This window comes from Triturus cristatus, chromosome 4_1 (assembly GCF_964204655.1).
Source record: "Triturus cristatus chromosome 4_1, aTriCri1.1, whole genome shotgun sequence".
Classification (NCBI taxonomy): domain Eukaryota; kingdom Metazoa; phylum Chordata; class Amphibia; order Caudata; family Salamandridae; genus Triturus; species Triturus cristatus.
The window spans coordinates 912,947,016-912,965,945 of NC_140585.1; the positions used below are offsets into that span (position 1 = coordinate 912,947,016).

Below are 18,930 nucleotides of genomic sequence, written 5' to 3' on the forward strand. Positions count from 1 at the left end.
AAAAATCATCGGATCCGAAGACCTCAACGATTTCGACTCCGGCACCGAAATGTCAGCGTCGAAACAGACGGAAGTGCAGCAAACAACTGCAAAGCCCAGTTTCGATGCCCCAATTAACAAACCAATTCCGAAATATAAGCTTTTGTATATCCATCCACAGACAGGTCATATCACCACTAAAGTGACTCTAAAAGGGACTGATGCAGAAGAAGAATACCACATCCCTTTAAAGAAGAGATCTGTTGTAACTAACCCTTCCCCTCCTAATCTTCCTCAATCTATTCGCCCTTCATCACCACCTTCCCCTCAGATTCAACCAATTTGGCCTCAACATTCACCACCACATACACCTGACAACCAGGATGATGGAAATGATGATCAGGATAGGGATGATGATCAGCCATTACAAGACCCATGGGACGAATATAACACCAATTCGCCCACGGGCAATAATCCCGATTTGTACCCTACCAAACCCTCTCCACCAGATGATAGTGTAGGCTACATCGAGTTACTGGGTAGAGCTGCCAACTACCATGGGGTACAACTACATAAGGAGTCATTAGAAGATTTCCTCTTTGAAACCCTCAGTACCACACCGAAGTCATCACACTGAAGTCATCACATACACTACCCATGCTTAAAGGCATGGTCAGGCATGTAGATGACATTTTTAATGACCCAGTCAGAGCTCGTATTCTTGCCTCTAGAGTGGGGAAAAAGTACAAGCCAGCACCATCGGACCCAGTATATATAAGGGGACAATTGCCACTAGACTCCCTGGTTGTGTCCAATGCAAGAAAAAGAGCCAACTCGCAGACAACAGGAGAGGCTCCACCTCCTAATAAGGAATCAAAATGTTTTGACGCTTCTGGGGAAAAAGGTAGCTTCTCAAGCAGTCAATTTCTGGTGCGTCTCCAACACTCAAGCACTGTTAGCGCGATACGACCGTGCGCACTGGAATGAAATGTAACAACTGATCCAATATTTACCCCCCGGAACACAAATCAAAAGCACAAGATCTGGTTCATGAAGGGCAACTTATTGCTAACAATCAAATAAGACGCTCTTTAGATGCTGCAGACACTGCTGCTAGAGCTATAAACACTAGTGTCCTGCTTGGCTCCGTATATCTGATTTTATCTGTCGGGGGAAGGCTGTCAGATTTTCTACCAACCTGGCAATCAATAACAGACAATTGGGTACTCCAAATTATTATGGTTACTGCCTGGAATTTATCATTACGCCTCCAAATATTCCACCAAAGTCCCACAAACTATCACCAGACTACCTATACCTCCTCAAACAAGAGGATCTCAAAGAAACACGTTAGTTATAGATTCCTTACCTGGAGGAATTACCTCCAGGCGTCAAGCTGGAGCCAGAATTTTTTTTGTCCGCAGTACCTCTGCGTGTCGGAAGGTGGCATAGGTCGCCTCCACGGTTGCTGGAATGCCCTCGCTCGCTAACGTCAGTTTTCTTTTTCCGCGCCAGCCAGCGCAGATTCAGGAAGAGTGGTACCGCAGTCATTTTTTGACTAACTTTCTCGACTTTTGTCGATAACTTTTTTTTTTGTCGAGTCTCCACTCAAATGCCCGGTTTCAAGGCCTGCGGATCCTGTCCTCGCATGATGTCGGTGACTGATCCGCACTGCGTGTGTCTTTTTTTACTGGAGCGCGTCCACGATCCCAAGTTGTGCTCCGACTGCTGGTCGATGGCACCAAAGGCTTTGCGGGAGCGGCTTCAAAAGCTGCTTGAACACCGGCAGTCGGCTGCACGCCGTTCGAGGTCCCGGTCGCGAGGGAGGTTGAGGGATCGGTGGCCGAGCCACCACCATTCCCGTTCAAAATCATCGAAGTCTTCACACTCTGGGTCGGGTAAGTCAAAGCACAAGAAGAAGTCCAAGAAGCATCGTCGCTCTTCTACTTCTCCTCGTCAGTCGTCTGATCCAACGAGGCACGTGGGTGGTGCTCCTCCCGCGGAGCCCTAAGGGTCGACTCCGAGTTTCCCTGCCTTTCCAGGACCCGGAGCAACCCCCGCCGAGCTTTGTACGTTCTCCGAGGCAATGCCTGCCATCTTAGAGCGGACAGACCCAGCCTGCGCGCCTTCAGGCCCCGCAGACTCTGTTGGGGGGGCCTAGGTCTTCGCTGCCGGCGCCGCAGGCCCCCCCCTGGATTTAGGCCTGGATCCCGATCTGCGCCGGTTGACCTCGTTACGCCTCCACCAGCGCCTCTTCCGACTGCACCCATTCCGTGTTCAGTGCTGGTCGGCCCCCCCGCTGGATCCGGCGCCGGGTGGGGTTTTCATGCCCCTGTAAACTCCGGGCATCCCTTTTCAACCACAGTGGCACCCAGAGGATGAGGAGGACTGGGAGGGGTCAGGTGATCCTTTAACTGACCAATTGGACAGTGAACAGGACTGGAGAGAGGAACTGGGGGATAGCAGTGGTCTGGACACCTCCCCTGACCTTGGCATGTTGTCGTCTCCTACCGTGGCTACGGAGGAGGGAACGTCATACGCGGTGGTGTTGCGTAGGGTGGGCGAGGCTCTCCACCTAGAGCTTCCTACCATAGTGGTCAGGACTAACCTCCTGACTGAGGAGCTTCAACCGGCTGCAAGCTCTTCGGAGCCCCTGCTGCCGTCCAATGAGACCCTTGCAGACATCCTTTTGGGCACGTGGTTCAGGCCCAACAGGGGGCTCCCGTGGACAGGATGATTGCCCGGCCGGCTCCGGGCGACCCCACTTTCCTCTCCCAACATCCCATCCCTGAGAGCTTGGTAGTTCAGGCTTCCACCTCCAAAAGTGCCTTCCCTACTGCTCCACCGGAAAGGGAATCCAAGAAGCTGGACCACCTTGGCAAGAAATGTTTCTCTTCCGCCAGCTTAGACTGCAGTCTGTAAACACCGCATGTTTCTTGGGCCATTATTTGCACTCAGTGCGGGATACGGTGGCGCAAGTGCTGCCTCGCTGTTTAGAGGAGGCCCGGGCAGTGCGCTCCCAGGCTGTAGCTGCCAGGAGGGATGCCGCAAAGTTTACGATCCATTGTGGGCTGGACACTGCCGACTCTGGGCAGGACCATTTCAACGTCAGTAGCGCTTCGTTGCTACGCCTTGATGAGGTCCACTGGCTTTTCAGGTGATGTCCAAAGTACCTTGATGGACGTGCTCTTTGATGGCCGTCGCATTTTTGGCGACAATGCAGACAACGCTCTAGAGCGCTTCAAGGACTCAGGCTATGGCCAAGTCCTTGGGCTTCTCCACCCACCCTGCGCAGTCCGCTTTTCGCCCTGCTCTTGGCTACGGAAGGGGTGCCCTGCTACGTCCCACCCAGAGCCACAGGCTGCAGCAAGTTACCCAACCTTAGGGCGACCGGGGGCATGGAAACAACCGTTGCGGTTTTGGGGGCCAGCAGGTGGGCCAGTCCACCAGCCCTCCTCTGCAGCTGCCTACAAACCCTCCTAGTCCAACCTTTCAGGCCCATCCAACGCCAGTGGGCGGCAGGATTTGCCATCACCTCCGCCACTGGCTCACCATCACTTCGGACAGGTGGGTTTTGCAAATAGTCCAAAGGGGCTACTCCCTCCCCTTCGAGACTACCCCTCCAGCCATGCCACCGCGATACCACCGCATGTCGGAGGATCATCTGGCCCGTCTCCAGCAGGAAGTTACCCAAGGGAGCCATCGAGCACGTTCCTGTCCCAGAATTAGGTCGTGGTTGTTACTCTCACTACTTTCTGGTTCCCAAGAAGGACAAAGGCCTGCGTCCTATCTTGGACCTTAGGGACGTCAATCACTTCCTCAGTAAGGAGAATTTCAAGATGTTGACGCTTGCTCAGGTCTTGTCTGCCCTTGACCCGCAAGACTGAATCTTAGTGTTGGACTTGGAGGACGCTTATTTTCACATCCCCGTCCTGCCGGCCCACCGGCGTTACCTATGGTTCACGGTAGGCCATGAGCACTTTGAGTTTACCGTGCTCCCCTTTGGTCTTACCAGCGCCCCCACGGGTGTTCACGAAAGTGATGGTGGTGGTCACAGCTCATCTGCGCAGATCAAGGGTTTCAGTCTTCCCCTATCTCGATGACTGGCTGTTGAAGGTGGGCAGTTGTCCCCCCACCTCCAGACTACGGCAGACCTCCTGCATTCGCTGGGGTATTTCATCAACGTGCCGAAGTTGCACCTTATTCCCTCTCAGAAGCTCCTCTTTATCGGAGCGGTTCTGGACACAACGCGGTGTCTGGTCTATACTCCCGAGCAGCTAGTCTGGGATATTCGGGTTATGATTCTGATCTTTCAGCCTCTATCCCGGGTTTCGGTCAGAATGACACTGAGGCTGCTGGGCCTCATGACCTCCTGCTTCCTGCTGATCGATCATGCCAGATGGCATATCTGGCTCTGCAGTGGGATCTGAAGTTCCAGTGGGCGCAGCATCAGGGGAATCTGTCTGATTGCGTCCAGATCTCGGAGGGCACTGCCCAACAACTGCAGTGGTGGCTCACGAACCAGGATCGGGTCAATGGCAGATCCCTCCCTTCCCCAACCAGAGCACACTGTGGTGATGGATGCATCTCTTCTGGGATGGGGCGGCCACATGGGAAAGGCAGAGATCAGAGGCCTCTGGTCTCCGGCGTAGTCCAGGCTTCATAATCAACCTTCTGGAGCTCCATGCGATTCGTCTTGCACTGAAAGCATTCCTTCCCTCTGTCCGATGAAGAGTAGTGCAGGTGTTCACGGACAGCACCACTGCCATGTGGTACTTCAACAAACAGGGCGCGGGTGGGGTCGTCAGGAGGCCCCCTCCGCCTCTGGACATTGCTGGAACATCAGGGCATATCCTGGTGGTTCAACACCTGGCAGGTTCCCTGAACTCCAGGGCCGACGAACTCAGCCGCATGTGCATGATGGATGACGAATGGCGTCTTCACTCGGAGGTGGTGCAAGGTCTCTTTCAACAGTGGGGAGAGCCTCGGTTAGATCTATTCGCCACCGAAGAGAGTGCGCAATGTCAGCAATTCTGTGTGTTGGAATATCCAAGACCGCACTCGCTCGGCTACGCTTTTCGTCGTGAGTGGAGTTGCAGTCTGTTGTACGCCTTTCCGCCTATGCCACTTCTCCCAGAGTGGTGAAGATCAGGCGCGATCTGGCCCAAGTCATTCTTTGTGGCTCCGGATTGGGCACGAAGAGTCTGGTTTTCCAAGCTGCTCAACATGGCCATTGATCCTCCGATCAGACTGCCTCCTCAGGAGGATCTTCTGTTGCAGCAGCAGGGTATGGTCCTCCACCCGAACCTGTCCACTCTACACCACCTTGCGTGGCAATTGAGCGGCGGCAGTTGAAGTCTTTCGACCTGCCTCCTGAAGTCTGTGACGTAACCTTGGCAGCCAGGCGTCCCTCCACTAAGCCTGTATATCCCTACCGGTGGAACAAATTTGTGGCATGTTGCACAGCAAATACTGTGTATCCCCTATCTGAGCCTCTTTCTGAAGTACTCTTGTTCCTTCTATCTTCAGCCCTCTCTTTTTATGTCCTCAGTAGTTAACCATTTCCTAAACGGCTTAACACACATTTTTCCTCCAGTCCCCTTCGTTATTCCTCAGTGGGACTTGAATCTTTTACTAACTTATTTAATGTGCGCTCTCTTTGAGCCGCTTTATAACTGTCCCTTATGTCTCTTAACTCTTAAGACTTCTTTCCTGGTAGCCATAACTCCTGCTAGAAGGGTGAGTGAGCTCCAGGCTCTTTCTTCAAAGCCTCCTTTCCTGTCTGTTCATCCGGACAAGGTGATTCTCTGAACACGTCCATCCTTCCTTCCTAAGGTGGTCACTGCCTTCCACAACGGGCAGACCATTACTTTGCCCACCTTATTTCCGCCTCCTTCAAAGGAGGAAGAGAGGCTCCACCGTCTGGACCCAAAACGTGCGCTCTCCTATCTGGATCACACAAAACAGTTTGGGGTGGCTGATCAAATTTTTGTTGGCTACGCGTGCACAAAAAAGGGACGGGCCGTACACAAACGCACAATTTCTCGAAGGGTCATGTTGTGTATTAAGGCTTGTTACTCTGTGGCTAAAAAGGAGGCTCCAGTCGGACTGCGTGCTCAATCCACCAGGGCGGCGGCAGCCACTACTCCCTTGGGAAGAGGAGTTCACCACCGGGGTTGGTATTGCTAGGATATCTATTCTAAGGTAAGTAATCTATACCTAACTTGTTTCTTTGAGATGCACAACTTACTTACCTTCAGTAACAATATAACTGTAAGAAACATTAGTTAGTTATAGATTCCTTACCACCCTACCCATCCTCCCCGTTCTCGGAACTGATTTCTGGTGTCGTGTACTGAACTGACGTCAGCGCACAAGGGCGGCGTTTTAAGTAGGTGCCATGACGTCATCCCAGTGACGGGGGGTTGACCAACGCCACTTTGTGACGCACAGAGATACTGCTGGCGAAAAACTTTCCGGATACAGTCTGACGCCTGGGGGTAATTCTAAGGTAAGGAATCTATAACTAATTAATGTTTCTTACAGATCTATTGTAACCGAAGGTAAGTAACTTGTGCTTTTGGTAGGGGTATAGAGGATCTTGCAAATTCTGTCCCTTAGGGCTGAAATCTGTAGTTTGGGTAAAGTTGTTTGTATTGCTACTCCTGATGTAGGCAACTTAATGCCCCAAAAAGCCATGTCTGGAAATTTACATGAGGAGCACATTCTGGCCCCACTTTCGCTCTGTATGCAAACTTAAAAAGGGGCAGAATCTAACTTTTTAAATGTTTGCCTGAATTTTTCCTCATCCCTACTAAATGCAGAGGTTTGAGTACCATTAAATGGAGTAGGAATTAATATTATGTACAGCTCTTGGAAATAGAAGTGTGGTATGAGGCACTTTGTATCGATGCATTTTTATGAATAGAATGATTATTAGGCAGGGAATATGAAAGTATAAATGTTAGTTGCTAAATCCTCACGGTCTTTTTTTTTTTTTTTTTTTTTTTTTTTTTTATAATCTAAGGCACTGTGTATACCAACATTTCAGCTGTTAGAGCAACAAAATGGTTTGCGAAATCATCCGGACACAGTGGACGACCTATTCCGTTTAGCAACAAGGTAAGATTTTACCAGAATTGTCCATGCAGGTCTGTGATAATATTGCATAAACTCCGGAACCATCCTGCAAAACTCAAGCATGTCGCACTGGGACTATTCAATTTACTGTGCTTCCTGTTAAACATATTCTCTACTCCGGCAAGGCTCCCTTTGTGGCTTTATGGGCAGACAAAGGATGTCTGGAAACTGCTAGTCGCTTTGCCATTCTGGAGCACTCAAATATTCTGCTAATAAAAATCTTCAGAAGGACAATTTGAATCAATGGAATTGTTGGAAACGTATAAAACTTTCTTATCAATTTATCAAAGGAGCATTGCTGAATGAGCCCTTGCTCTTACACTGTGGAGGCAAAATTTGGGCATTTTGCATTTCAAGATGTTGCAAATAAATCTATGTGAGGAAACTCCCAATATGAAAAAATATGAAGATGTATATCCTCTTTAAACACCCACTTCCCTTCTGAGAATCTGCTTAAAACATCCAATTGGAGCATTTTAACGCCCATATTGTTGTATGATTGGCTTTAAAAGTTCATGTAGGTTCTATTTCACTTACCTTCCATTTCACTTTTAAATAAATATCCTCTTCTAATCCTCACACACATTGTCTCCGACCTCCCTCCCTTGATGCCCTGCAGGTCATTGTAGGGTATTGATGAATTATATTGTTTTGTATGCCCATCTTATACCAGATTTTAAATCTGGTTATTTACAGCTGTGACATAGCAACGTTGGGAAACAAAAGTTGTTTCCCTCTTTTCGTTTCCCACTGTTCCTATGTCATAAAGGAATTCCTTTCGGTTATGACAGCTCTCAGAGAACCTCCCAGTGCAGCACTGGCTCTGTGCTCTAAAGGGATACGGGGCACACAGCTATGGAGATGGGTGTCGGGAGGCCAGGTACATTTTTTTACACCTTCTGGACAAGAAGGGGAGGCCATGTTATGTAAGTGTCAGATAAACGTCCCAGAGTAAGTATGTAACCTGTTGCAGTTAAAAGCAGTGGCAGATGATTTTTGAGGGGATGGGTATACATAAAAAAAAGTTGTAGAGCGGTAAAAAAGATAAAAACAGATGTTTTTATCTTTTTTTAACCTCTAGTTTGAGTGACAAAGTAGACAACTCGAGTTTTCTATTTGATTTCCCTCCAAACACCTTGATGAAAAACATCCTCCTTATTCACTGGGGAGGCAACAAGTAGGGATTAAGTAAATATTTTATCACTTCAAGAATGAACCCCAGCTCATGGGAAGCACTGCCAACTGAACCCTTGCCATTCAAGCATCACACAACAGTCTATAACAGTAACTATTCCTTGTTAACATTCCATAATAATTAAAGGGAAGAGTATCTTACAAGATAGAATATCTTCTTTAATATGTATTATCCTTGCTTCCCTCTCACCTCAGTCAGTCCAATATGATTATTTCTGTAGGATAACACCTGAAGAGCAGTTGCTCTAAAATTAAAACACACACACACACACACACCCTTGCAGGATGTTATAGGGACTCATGTGATGTGCACTCATTTGGCATATTACATCTTTTTGAAGTATTTGTTTCAATTTTGAAATCCACAATTCCTCAGGACAGAAACTCCATCTGAAGCTATTTTTCAGGCTTGTCTGGAGCTGGTTTGATGCAATTCTGTAGAGGTTTGCACAGTGATGAAAACTAGATGTTTGGCTAACAATTACTGGATTTGCCTTTCTCAGAAGCATTGAAAGAGAAAAATCAAGTTGAAGGTTTGATCAGCTTGGAAGCCCAGTGTTTATTTGCCCAAATGACTTAAAACTGGATGCTATATGGATAATATGCATAAGAAATTGGGTTATTGGTTGAGAGGTGTAAAAACCCTACTCAAGCAACAACCACAGTCCTTTTCAGGGTGAACCACAAGTCACTAAATAAACCTGTGCTTAACTCACTACTATCTTGGCCCAAAAACAGTCAAGCTTAAATTAGAGGCGAAGTGTAAAGTACTTGTGCAGCACACTAGCCGTAATAAAGTATAAACACAACACGAGAAAAACACATCAATTTAGAAAAAAAGAGTAAAATTGATTAAATTAAAATAATTTAATGAATTAAAAAGTAAACTTGAGATAAGCAGTTTCAAAGTTTTATGTACGTAGAGCACCTAAAAGCACAAAGTGCTATTCACTGTTGTAGGAAAGTGCCTCCTTTGATCATGGTCACCCCTTCTTTTTGCCCTTGTCCTGATGCATTAAACTTACATATTTGTGATAATGAAGAAAATTACAGATGAAAATATTTGCCTAGGATAACATAATTATCTGAAAGAAACACGTTAGTTAGATTCCTTACCTTAGAATATCCCCAGGCGTCAGGCTGGATCCGGAAAGATCTTTCGTCAGCAATACCCTTGCGCATCGCTAGGCGTTGTCTGCGGCTCTGCGTCCGTCGTCGTGATCGCCGGGATGACGTCGTCAGAGTACTTAGATGCAGCCCTCGTGCGCTGACGTCAGTTCTTTTTTACCGCGTCAGTAAGCGCAGATCCGGGAAGAGCATACCCTTTAGTCACTTTTTGACTAAACTTTTTGGACTTTTTTTTGGTTCATCTTTCGAGTCGACCTCAACTCCTGGTGCCGGTAGGGATGCCCGGTTTCAAGCCGTGAGACGCCTGTAACCGACTGATGTCGGTTACGGATCACCACCGTCGGTGTCTCTACTGCCTTGGGGTCGACCATGATGCCGAGTCGTGCCCCGACTGCCGGGCCTTGACCTCGAAGGCTAGGTGGGAGCGGTCCCACAAGCTCCTCGAGATCTGGCAGTCGGCTCCGTGCCGGTCGAGGGACCGAAGCCATCACCACTCGTCTGGTTCTAAGTCCTCGCATTCAGATAAGTCAAGGCACAGTAAGAAGAAGTCGAAGAGGCGACATCGCTCTTCTGACTCCCCTCGCCGGTCGCGCGACTCGGCTGAGGGTTCGGGTGGCACCACCCGCGCGGCTCCATCGGAGCCGCAGGAGCCGCGTCCGGCCCCATACCCTCCGGTCCCTGGGCCTAACGTGACTCCGGACGAGGTTCAAAACTTCCTCGTGGCCATGAGGAGTCTCGCTCCCTTGTCGCGGCATGTCGGCGTGCCTTCGGGCCCTGTTGATCCACGTGGAAGACCTAACGAGCCAGCGGCTCTGGCCCCGGCGCCGTCGTCGACTTCGGTCCCGATGCCGCAGGCCCCCATTGGGATCCAGGCCTGGATCCCGGTCGAAGCCGGTTGACTGTACGACCCCTCCTCCGGCGCCGACCCCTATGGTGCCACCCCCGACGTCCCCAGTTTTAGTCCGGGTCCGGCGTCGGAGCGGCGCCGTCTCCGCCGATGGATGAGCAATTCAGCTACCGCCCTCCTTTCAACCTGTCTACCAGAAGTCAGATGACGGGGGCGACTGAGAGGTGTCTGAGGACCCTCTGGCACAGCAGTGCCAGTTTAATCAGGAATGGGCAGAAGAGCTGAGGGATGCCAGTGGTCTTGATACTTCCCCTGACACTGACTTCATCTCTCCTACCTCCGTTGCTACGGAGGAGGGTGCAACCTACTCTATTGTGCTGCGCAGGGCTGCCGAAGCCCTTCATCTGGAGCTCCCTGCAGCGGCCGTGAGGACTAACTTCCTCACTGAAGTGCTTCAACCGCCAGTAAGCTCTTCGGAGCCTCTACTGCATTTCAATGAAGCACTGACTGACGTTCTGATGAGCACCTGGTCCAAGCCTCCCACAGTCACTCCTGTGGACCGGAACGTGGCCCGGTGCCACTGCCCTGCTCCGGGCGACCCCAGCTTTCTGTCGGTGCACCCCACCCCTGAGAGCCTGGTTATCCAGGCCTCTAAGTCCCAGACTGCCTTCCCGTCCGCTCCTTCGGATCGGGAATCCAAAAGGTTGGAACAGTTTGGGAATAAGCTGTTTTCCTCACTCAGTTTGGGATTGCGGTCCATTAATACTGCGTGCTGTTTGGACCGTTACACCCACTCCTTGTGGGATACGGTGGTGGACGTGCTGCCCCAGTGTCCGGAGGAGGCCCGGACACGGCTCTTGCTGAGGGGCGGGATGCAGCACGGTACTCGATTCGATGTGGGCTTGACACCATGGACTCGCTAGGTAGGGCGATTGCGACGACAGTGGCGATTCGTCGCCATGCCTGGCTGAGATCCACAAATTTCTCCGGGGATGTCCAGAGCACCCTCATGGATATGCCCTTCGATGGCCGTCGCCTTTTTGGCGACAAAGCGGATAGTGCGCTGGAGCGCTTTAAGGACTCCAGGGCTACGGCCAAGTCTTTGGGCCTCTCAGCCCCGCGCCCACAAACTTCCACTTTTCGCTCCTTTCGTGGCCAAGGAAGGGGCGCCCCCGCACTTCCATCTAGCCACAGGCCGCAGAACCAGCCTCAACGCGGTCGCGGACGTGTATTCCGCCGAGTTGGAGCAGGGGGACAGAGAGCCGATCAGCCCACATCAGCCCCTGCAGCATCTGCCTCAAAGCCTTCCTATTCCGACCTTTCAGGCCCATTGCACGCCAGTGGGTGGCGGAGTTCGCCATCACCTGCTCCACTGGCGTACCATCACATCGGACAGGTGGGTGCTGCAAATAGTCCGAAGGGCTACTCCCTCTCTTTCGAGGCGACCCCTCCAGCCATACCACCACAGTACCACCACATGTCGGGGGATCACTTGCAACTTCTGCAGGAGGAAGTTACGGCCCTCTTGGCCAAGGGGACCATCGAGCGCGTTCCTGGCCCAGAAGTAGGTCGGGGTTGTTACTCCCACTACTTTCTGGTTCCCTAGAAGGGCAAAGGGGGCCTACGCCCTATCTTGGACCTCAGGAGCGTCAACGCCTTCCTCCGGAAGGAGAAGTTCAAGATGCTCACCTTAGCTCAGGTTCTGGCTGCCCTACACCCTGGAGACTGGATGGTAGCGTTGGACTTGCAGGATGCATATTTCCACATCCCCGTCCTGCCGGCCCACTGGCGTTAACCTGCTGTTCACTGTCGGCCACGAGCACTTTCAGTTTACCGTGCTTCCCTTCGGCCTCACCAGTGCCCCTCGGGTGTTCACGAAAGTGATGGCGGTGGTCGCAGCTCATCTGCGCAGATTAGGGGTTCCAGTCTTCCCCTATCTCGACGACTGGTTGTTGAAGGCGGGCTCGCCCCAGGCAGTCGTCTCCAACCTCCAGACTACAGCCGGCCGACCTCTTGCATTTGCTGGGGTTCTCCATCAACGTGCCGAAGTCGCATCTGAGTCCCTCCCAGAAGCTTCTTTTCATTGGAGCGGTTCTGGACACTGCGCTGTTTCGGGTCTATCCTCCAGAACAGCGGGTTCGGGATATTCGGTCTCTGATTCTGATCTTTCAGCCTTTATCCTGAGTTTCGGTCAGGTTGGTGCTGCGGCTGCTGGGTCTAATGGCTTCTTGCATCCTGATGGTACATCACGCCAGGTGGCGGATGCGCGCTCTGCAGTGGGACCTGAAGTTCCAGTGGGCTCAACATCGGGGCAACCTGTCCGACCAAGTCCTGATCTCGGAGGGCACTGCAAGACAGTTGCAGTGGTGGCTCACGGACCACGATTGGGTCAGTGGCAGATCCCTCTCCCTACCCCAACTGGAGAATGTTGTGGTGACGGATGCGTCCCTCCTGGGATGGGGGGGCCACATGGGAGAGGCAGAGATCCGAGGTCTCCGGCGGAGTCTCGGCTCCATATCAACCTATTAGAGCTGTGGGCGATCCGGCTTGCACTGAAAGCATTCCTTCCCTCTGTTCTGGGAAGGGTGGTGCAGGTGTTCACAGACCACACCATCGCCATGTGGTATTGCAACAAACAGGGCGGGGTGAAGTCGTGGACCCTTTGTCGGCTCTGTGCCTCTGGACATGGCTGGAACATCAGGGCATCACCCTGGTGGTTCAACACCTGGCGGACTCTCTGAACGCCAGGGCCGACGAACCCATCCGCCGGTGCATGATGGATCACGAATGGCGTCTGAACTCGGACGTGGTGCAAGGCCTCTTTCGGGAGTGGGGAGAGCCTTGGTTAGATCTATTCGCCACCGAAGAGAACGCGCAATGTCAGCGGTTCTGCACGTTGGAATTTCCAAGGCGGCACTCGCTCGGAGACGCTTTTCGTCGCGAGTGGAGTTGCGGTCTGTTGTACGCCTTTCCGCCTATACCACTTCTGCCCAGAGTGCTGAAGATCAGGCGCGAGCGGGCCCAAGTCATCCGTGTGGCTCCGGATTGGGCACGAAGATACTGGTATCCCAAGCTACTCAGTCTGTCAATCGATCCCCCAATTCAACTGCCTCTTCAGGAGGACCTTCTGTCGCAGCAGCAGGGGGGGGCGGTCCTCCACCCGAACCTGTCCAGCCTCCACCTCCATGCGTGGAGATTGAGCGGCGACAGTTGATGCCATTTGACTTGCCTCCTGAAGTCTGTGATGTCATTCTGGCAGCCAGGTGTCCCGCCACTAAACCGGTATACACCTGCAGGTGGAACACATTTGTGGCATGGTGCACAGCAAAGGCTGTGGATCCCCTTTCCGCCTCTATTTCTGAAGTTCTCCTCTTTCTTCTTTCCCTGGCCCAGCAGCGCTCTGCTCTGGGCACCCTCAAGGGATATCTTTCAGCTGTTTCTGCCTTCTTACGGCTTCCTGATCAGCCTTCTCTTTTGAAGTCCCCTGTTGTTGCTGGATTCTTTAAAGGCATTACTCACATGTTTCCTCCTGTGCCTTTCGTAATGCCTCAGTGGGACTTGAACCTGGTGTTAACCTATCTGATGTGCGCTCCTTTTGAGCCCCTTCATAATTGTCCTCTTCGTCTTCTGACTCTCTAGACTGCTTTCCTGGTTGCCATCACCTCTGCCAGAAGAGTGAGTGAGCTCCAGGCTCTTTATTCTAAGCCTCCTTTCCTCTCTGTCCATCCGGACAAGGTTGTTCTCAGGACTCGTCCTTCCTTTCTCCCTAAGGTGGTTGCTGCCTTTCACATCGGCCAGTCTGTTACATTGCCCACCTTCTTTCCACCTCCGCATCCCTCGAAAGAGGAAGAGCGGCTCCACCGTCTGGACCCAAATCATGCGCTCTCCTATCTGGATCACACAAAACAGTTCCAGGTGGACAACCAACTCTTCGTTGGCTACGTGGTCGCTAAGAAGGGGCGGGCGGCGCACAAGCGGACCATCTCTCGGTGGGTCGTTTTGTGCATTAAGGTCTGTTATTCCTTGGCTAAGAAGGAACCTCCTGTGGGGCTGAGGGCCCATTCCACTCTGGCCACAGCGGCTACTACTGCCCTTGGAAGTGGGGAGTCCCTCTTTAAGACATTTGTCAGGCAGCAACTTGGTCCTCGCTGCACACGTTTGCTAAGCATTACTGCCTGGACAGCCAAGTCCGGAGAGACGGATTCTTTGGCCGTTCCGTCCTTCAGGACTTCCTGGTGTGATCTTGTTTTGCAGACCCACCACCGGGCTTGGTATTGCTGGGGTATCTATTCTAAATTAAGGAAACTAACGTGTTTCTTTCAGATTAACAAGTCACTTACCTTCGGTAAAGATATATCTGTAAGAAACATTAGTTAGTTATAGATTTCTTACCGCCCCACCCATCCTCCCCGTTCTGCGAACTGATATCTAGGGTTAAGGTCATCCCTTTTAGGGCCCTAGATTGACGATTCTCCAATTATCATACAGAGAGAATATTGATTTCATTAAAGACTACGGAGGCTAACATTATGCAATATACTTTTATTGCTGCCCCAAAATGCAGCCCTTTAAAGAACACATTACATCGTGAATGCACTACATCATGAATATCAAAGTTCCAAACAATAATATATAGCGCCATAGCAACAGGTCAACATCCTCTAGAGCTGCGATGGACAAACTTAGATGTATAGATGAAGAGACGTATTTCACAAGGATGACGAATCTGAAAGAAAAGGAAGATCAAATTGGTAGTTCCATTTTAAACGGATTAAAAGTCCTGTAATCAAGGAAGGATAGATAAGGAGTTAAAATTGAATATATAATACATAAGTATTTTGATCTGAAAAATGAACATAAAATACATAAGTATCTTAATCTGTAGAGAATGAAACCAGGTTAGAACACAATAAAAAAGTTTACATTTATAAAATGTTTAAAAACCGAATAGTTAGATTTCCACCAGGGAGTGGTGGGTGGGATAATGTTAGCCTCCGTAGTCTTTAATGAAATCAAGATTCTCTCTGTATGAATAGTCATTTCATTACAAGACCGGAGGCTACCATTATTCATGTTTAAAACTTTTTAATGCTGAATTGCTCTCATGTTTCACAGGTCTAAGATAAAATTGAGAAAAAGTTGAAACACTTGACCAATCAGCAGTTTTTAGTATATCCGTGAGTGAACCTCCAGACCAGAATACTTTACTGGCCATAGCTCAACGAGAAGAGTGAGCCCCAAACTTAGATAAATCTATTCCTGCTTGTGACATTATAAACTTAACCCATCTAGCAATGGTAGCTGTGGAAACTGCTTTGAAAGGTTAACAAAAGAAATTTAAAGTTGTTTTTCATCAATAGGTCTAAAGCTTTGTATTAATGAATCATACGATTTCATGCAGTCAACTACACATCATTTCTTACACTCTGGGAAACAGGGATAAAAGATGTTTTCGGTCATAGTTTTAGTTCTTTTCCAAATTTCAAAATGTACTCCGTCTGTGGAATAAAATCTACTAGATATATCTAGGGCCTTAACGTCTGAAACCCTTTTAAATGAAATTAAACGGAGTAAGGTTTCTAGTTTAGTCGTTAGTTGTTTTCTTGAAAGGAAAGGATTATCTGGCCATGAAGAGAAAAGCTAAAAAATGAGGTTAACATTCCATAAGGAGTCCTATCTTGTCTTAGGGGGACGTTTGAGTCTAATTCCTTTCATTACTCTACGGATCAGTGGGTCTGATCCAATTGAACAGTCATTAATTAAGGATTGTCCTGCAGAAATGCCTGATCTATAACAGTTGTTTGTTCTATAGCATAGACTTGAATTAAATAAACTAGCAAGGAAGTTTGCTAAATCCACTATAGGAGCTTCCACGGGATCCAGATCCCATCCCATTCCAGGCACCAACTACACCAATTTTTCAAAACTCCAATGTATCTTTTCCTTGTGCCTGGTGCCCATGATTCGTCCAAAAGTTCTTTAGCCTGTTCTGAAAGGCCTGAGTATCTTTTGGATTTCCTGAAAACTTCCAGGCAAGAAGGTTCATGTTACCTAATAATAGAAGAGGATGTTCTTCTCCGTTTTGACCCTGAAGAAGATCACTCTTCTCTGGGATAAGACGTGGAACATCTATTGCTAGTTCCATTGTTCCCAGGAACCAAACTTGTGTATTCCAGAAGGGAGTAATTAGGATTATCGTGCACTGATCTGTTCTGACTTTCAGTAGAACTCTCTGAATTAGGGAAAAATGGGGGGGGGGGGAGGTATAACAGTTCAGATTGTTCCAAGATTGGGCTAGGGCATCTACTGCTTGTGTGTTGGGATCTGGTCTCCAACTGTAATAGGTTTCAATCTGAAAGGTAAGTCTGCTGGCAAAAAGGTCTACCTGAAAGGGACCCCACAGGTTCTGGATCTTTCTGAAGATAAATGGGTTCAATTTCCAATCGCTCGAGTCTTTCAGGAACCTTGAGTTCCAGTTGGCCCTTGTATTCTAATGACCAGGGATAAAATCTGCTTTTAAAATAATTTTCTGGTTCCAACAGAAATACCAAATGCTTTTGGCTAGATCCGCAAGGATTTTTGCTCTTGCACCCCCAATCGGTTGATATAAGAAACAGCTGTGAAATTGTCTAATTTGATCAGGACAACACTGTTCTTCAGGGTGGTTTTGAAACTTATAAGAGCGTTTAGGCAAGCTAACCTCTCCAAGCAATTTATGTGGTGAGGGAGCTCTTCTCGGGACCACTTCCCACCTGTTTCTAACGCACCCATCCTGGTACCCCATCCTAGATTGCTCGCGTCTGATTCCACCGTGTGTTCGGGGGGTGTTTACGAAGATTGCCTTCCCATTCCAGCTGTCTAGGTTGTTCCACCACCAAAGAAGATCTTCTTGAGCCTCCTCCGAAAGACGGAGTGTATCTGAATATCATAGTCCCTTCTTTAACCCCAAAGATTTTAATCTTTGTAGGGCTCTGTAATGTAATGTGCCTGGAGAAACTGCTTGAATAGAAGAGGATAGTAGGCCAACTATTCTGGCTAAGTCGCGTAAACTGACTAAGTTCTTGGACATCACGTAAGAAACCTCTTTCTTTATCTTGGGAAGTTTTTTGGAGGGAAGTTGTAACTGACTTGTAGTTGTATTTACTTGGAATCCCAAGAATTCAAAATTTTGAGAGGGTGTCAGAATAGATTTTTTATATTGATGATGAAACCCAAACTCTATAGTCCATTTCATGTGTTTAAATAAGACTAACTTGTTTTGTGTCATCAAGAGGATATCGTATAGATAGATTATTAAGCAGACTCCTTTTCTTCTTAATGCTGCAATCAACTGGCCTTAACATCTTGGTGAAACACCAAGGTGCTGAGGAGAGTCCAAAGGGGAGGCTTTGAAATTGGTACGTTATACCTTTCCAGGAGAATCTTAGAAACCTCTGTGAGTCTTTGTGCATTGGAATTGTGAAATGGGCATCCTTTAGGTCCAGTTTCACAAGCCAGTCCTTCTCTTGAAGGATGTCTCTTAGGAGGTGAATACCCTCCATTTTGAAGTGTCTGTAAACCAGGAAAGAATTTAGGTCTTTTAAGTTTATAACTGGTCGCCAGCCCTAGTCTTTCTTTTTTACTAAGAAAATCGTGCTTAAGAAATCCTGCTTTGAGTCAGACACTCTGCAGATAGCATTTTTTAACAACATCTGATTCACTTCTGTATCTACCAGGATGGACTGTTCCTGATCCAAAATTTACTCTCTGGGTTGATGTGGTTGGAAGGGAGTTGAAATAAAATCTATTTTGAACCCTTTTACGGTTTCTAGAACCCAAGGGTCGTTCGTTATAGCAAACCAATTTTGATAAAAAAAAGTCTGAGTCTTCCCCCTACCTTTTATATGGGAAAAAACATGTGGATTTAGAGATCTTACCTTGTTCTCCAAAGTTTTGAGATCGGTTTCTGCCATCACCACGGCTTCGGAAGTTTCTGCCTCTTTGTGGGAAGAAGGAGGGATTATGACCTCTGGAGGTCCTTCCATATCGACGTTGGTTTTGGAAATATGGGGACTTGTATTGTCCGCGGCTGGCAGCCAATCCCCTCCTGCCAGCCCGTCCAAAAACTCTATTACCTCCAAACATCCTTCTCATATTGAATTGTGCCTTACTAAAGGCCGAAAAAGTGGCAACATATTTGCCTAGAAGTTGAACGAAATTTTCACCAAATAGTAGTCCCTTGGTGTTACCCTGGACTTCTTTAGATGCGAGGTCCCCCAACTTAGGGTTGATTCGCATAAGAATTCCTCTTCTACGCTCTGAAATTAGGCCTGAGTTAGCATTACCAAGCAAGCATAGTGCGCGTTGGCTCCAACCCCATAAGAGATCTACATCTACTGGGGTGTCATTCAGGGATGCTTCTTCTGGCAAATCTAAAATTTTGGCTAAAGGACCAAGAATATAGAGTAGCCTATCTTGGCACTGTTTGAGACAGCGTTCAAGACCTTTTCTAGGGTCTCTTCCTGTTTTGAAGAGAAAGGTTAGGAGTTCAGGATCCAGGTTAGGGGTTAGTGCACACTTATTTTCTATAAAGGGTCTGGGGCACTCGGCCCTCATGAGGTTTCTGGTTTCGCTTCCAAGGGGTTTACGAATCCAGTATTTAA

General features: G+C 48.8%; 1 protein-coding gene across 3 annotated transcripts in view; it reads left to right on the top strand.

The window, feature by feature from the left end:
- The window catches only part of TNPO3 (transportin 3), a 1,119,313-nt gene that overhangs the window by 903,353 nt on the left and 197,030 nt on the right, over positions 1–18,930 (top strand). For all 3 annotated transcript variants that reach the window (XM_085653697.1, XM_085653695.1, XM_085653696.1), the window contains exon 18: positions 7,007–7,101. In XM_085653697.1, the coding sequence (XP_085509823.1) occupies positions 7,007–7,101 (95 nt within the window). The remainder of the gene's footprint in view (positions 1–7,006; positions 7,102–18,930) is intronic.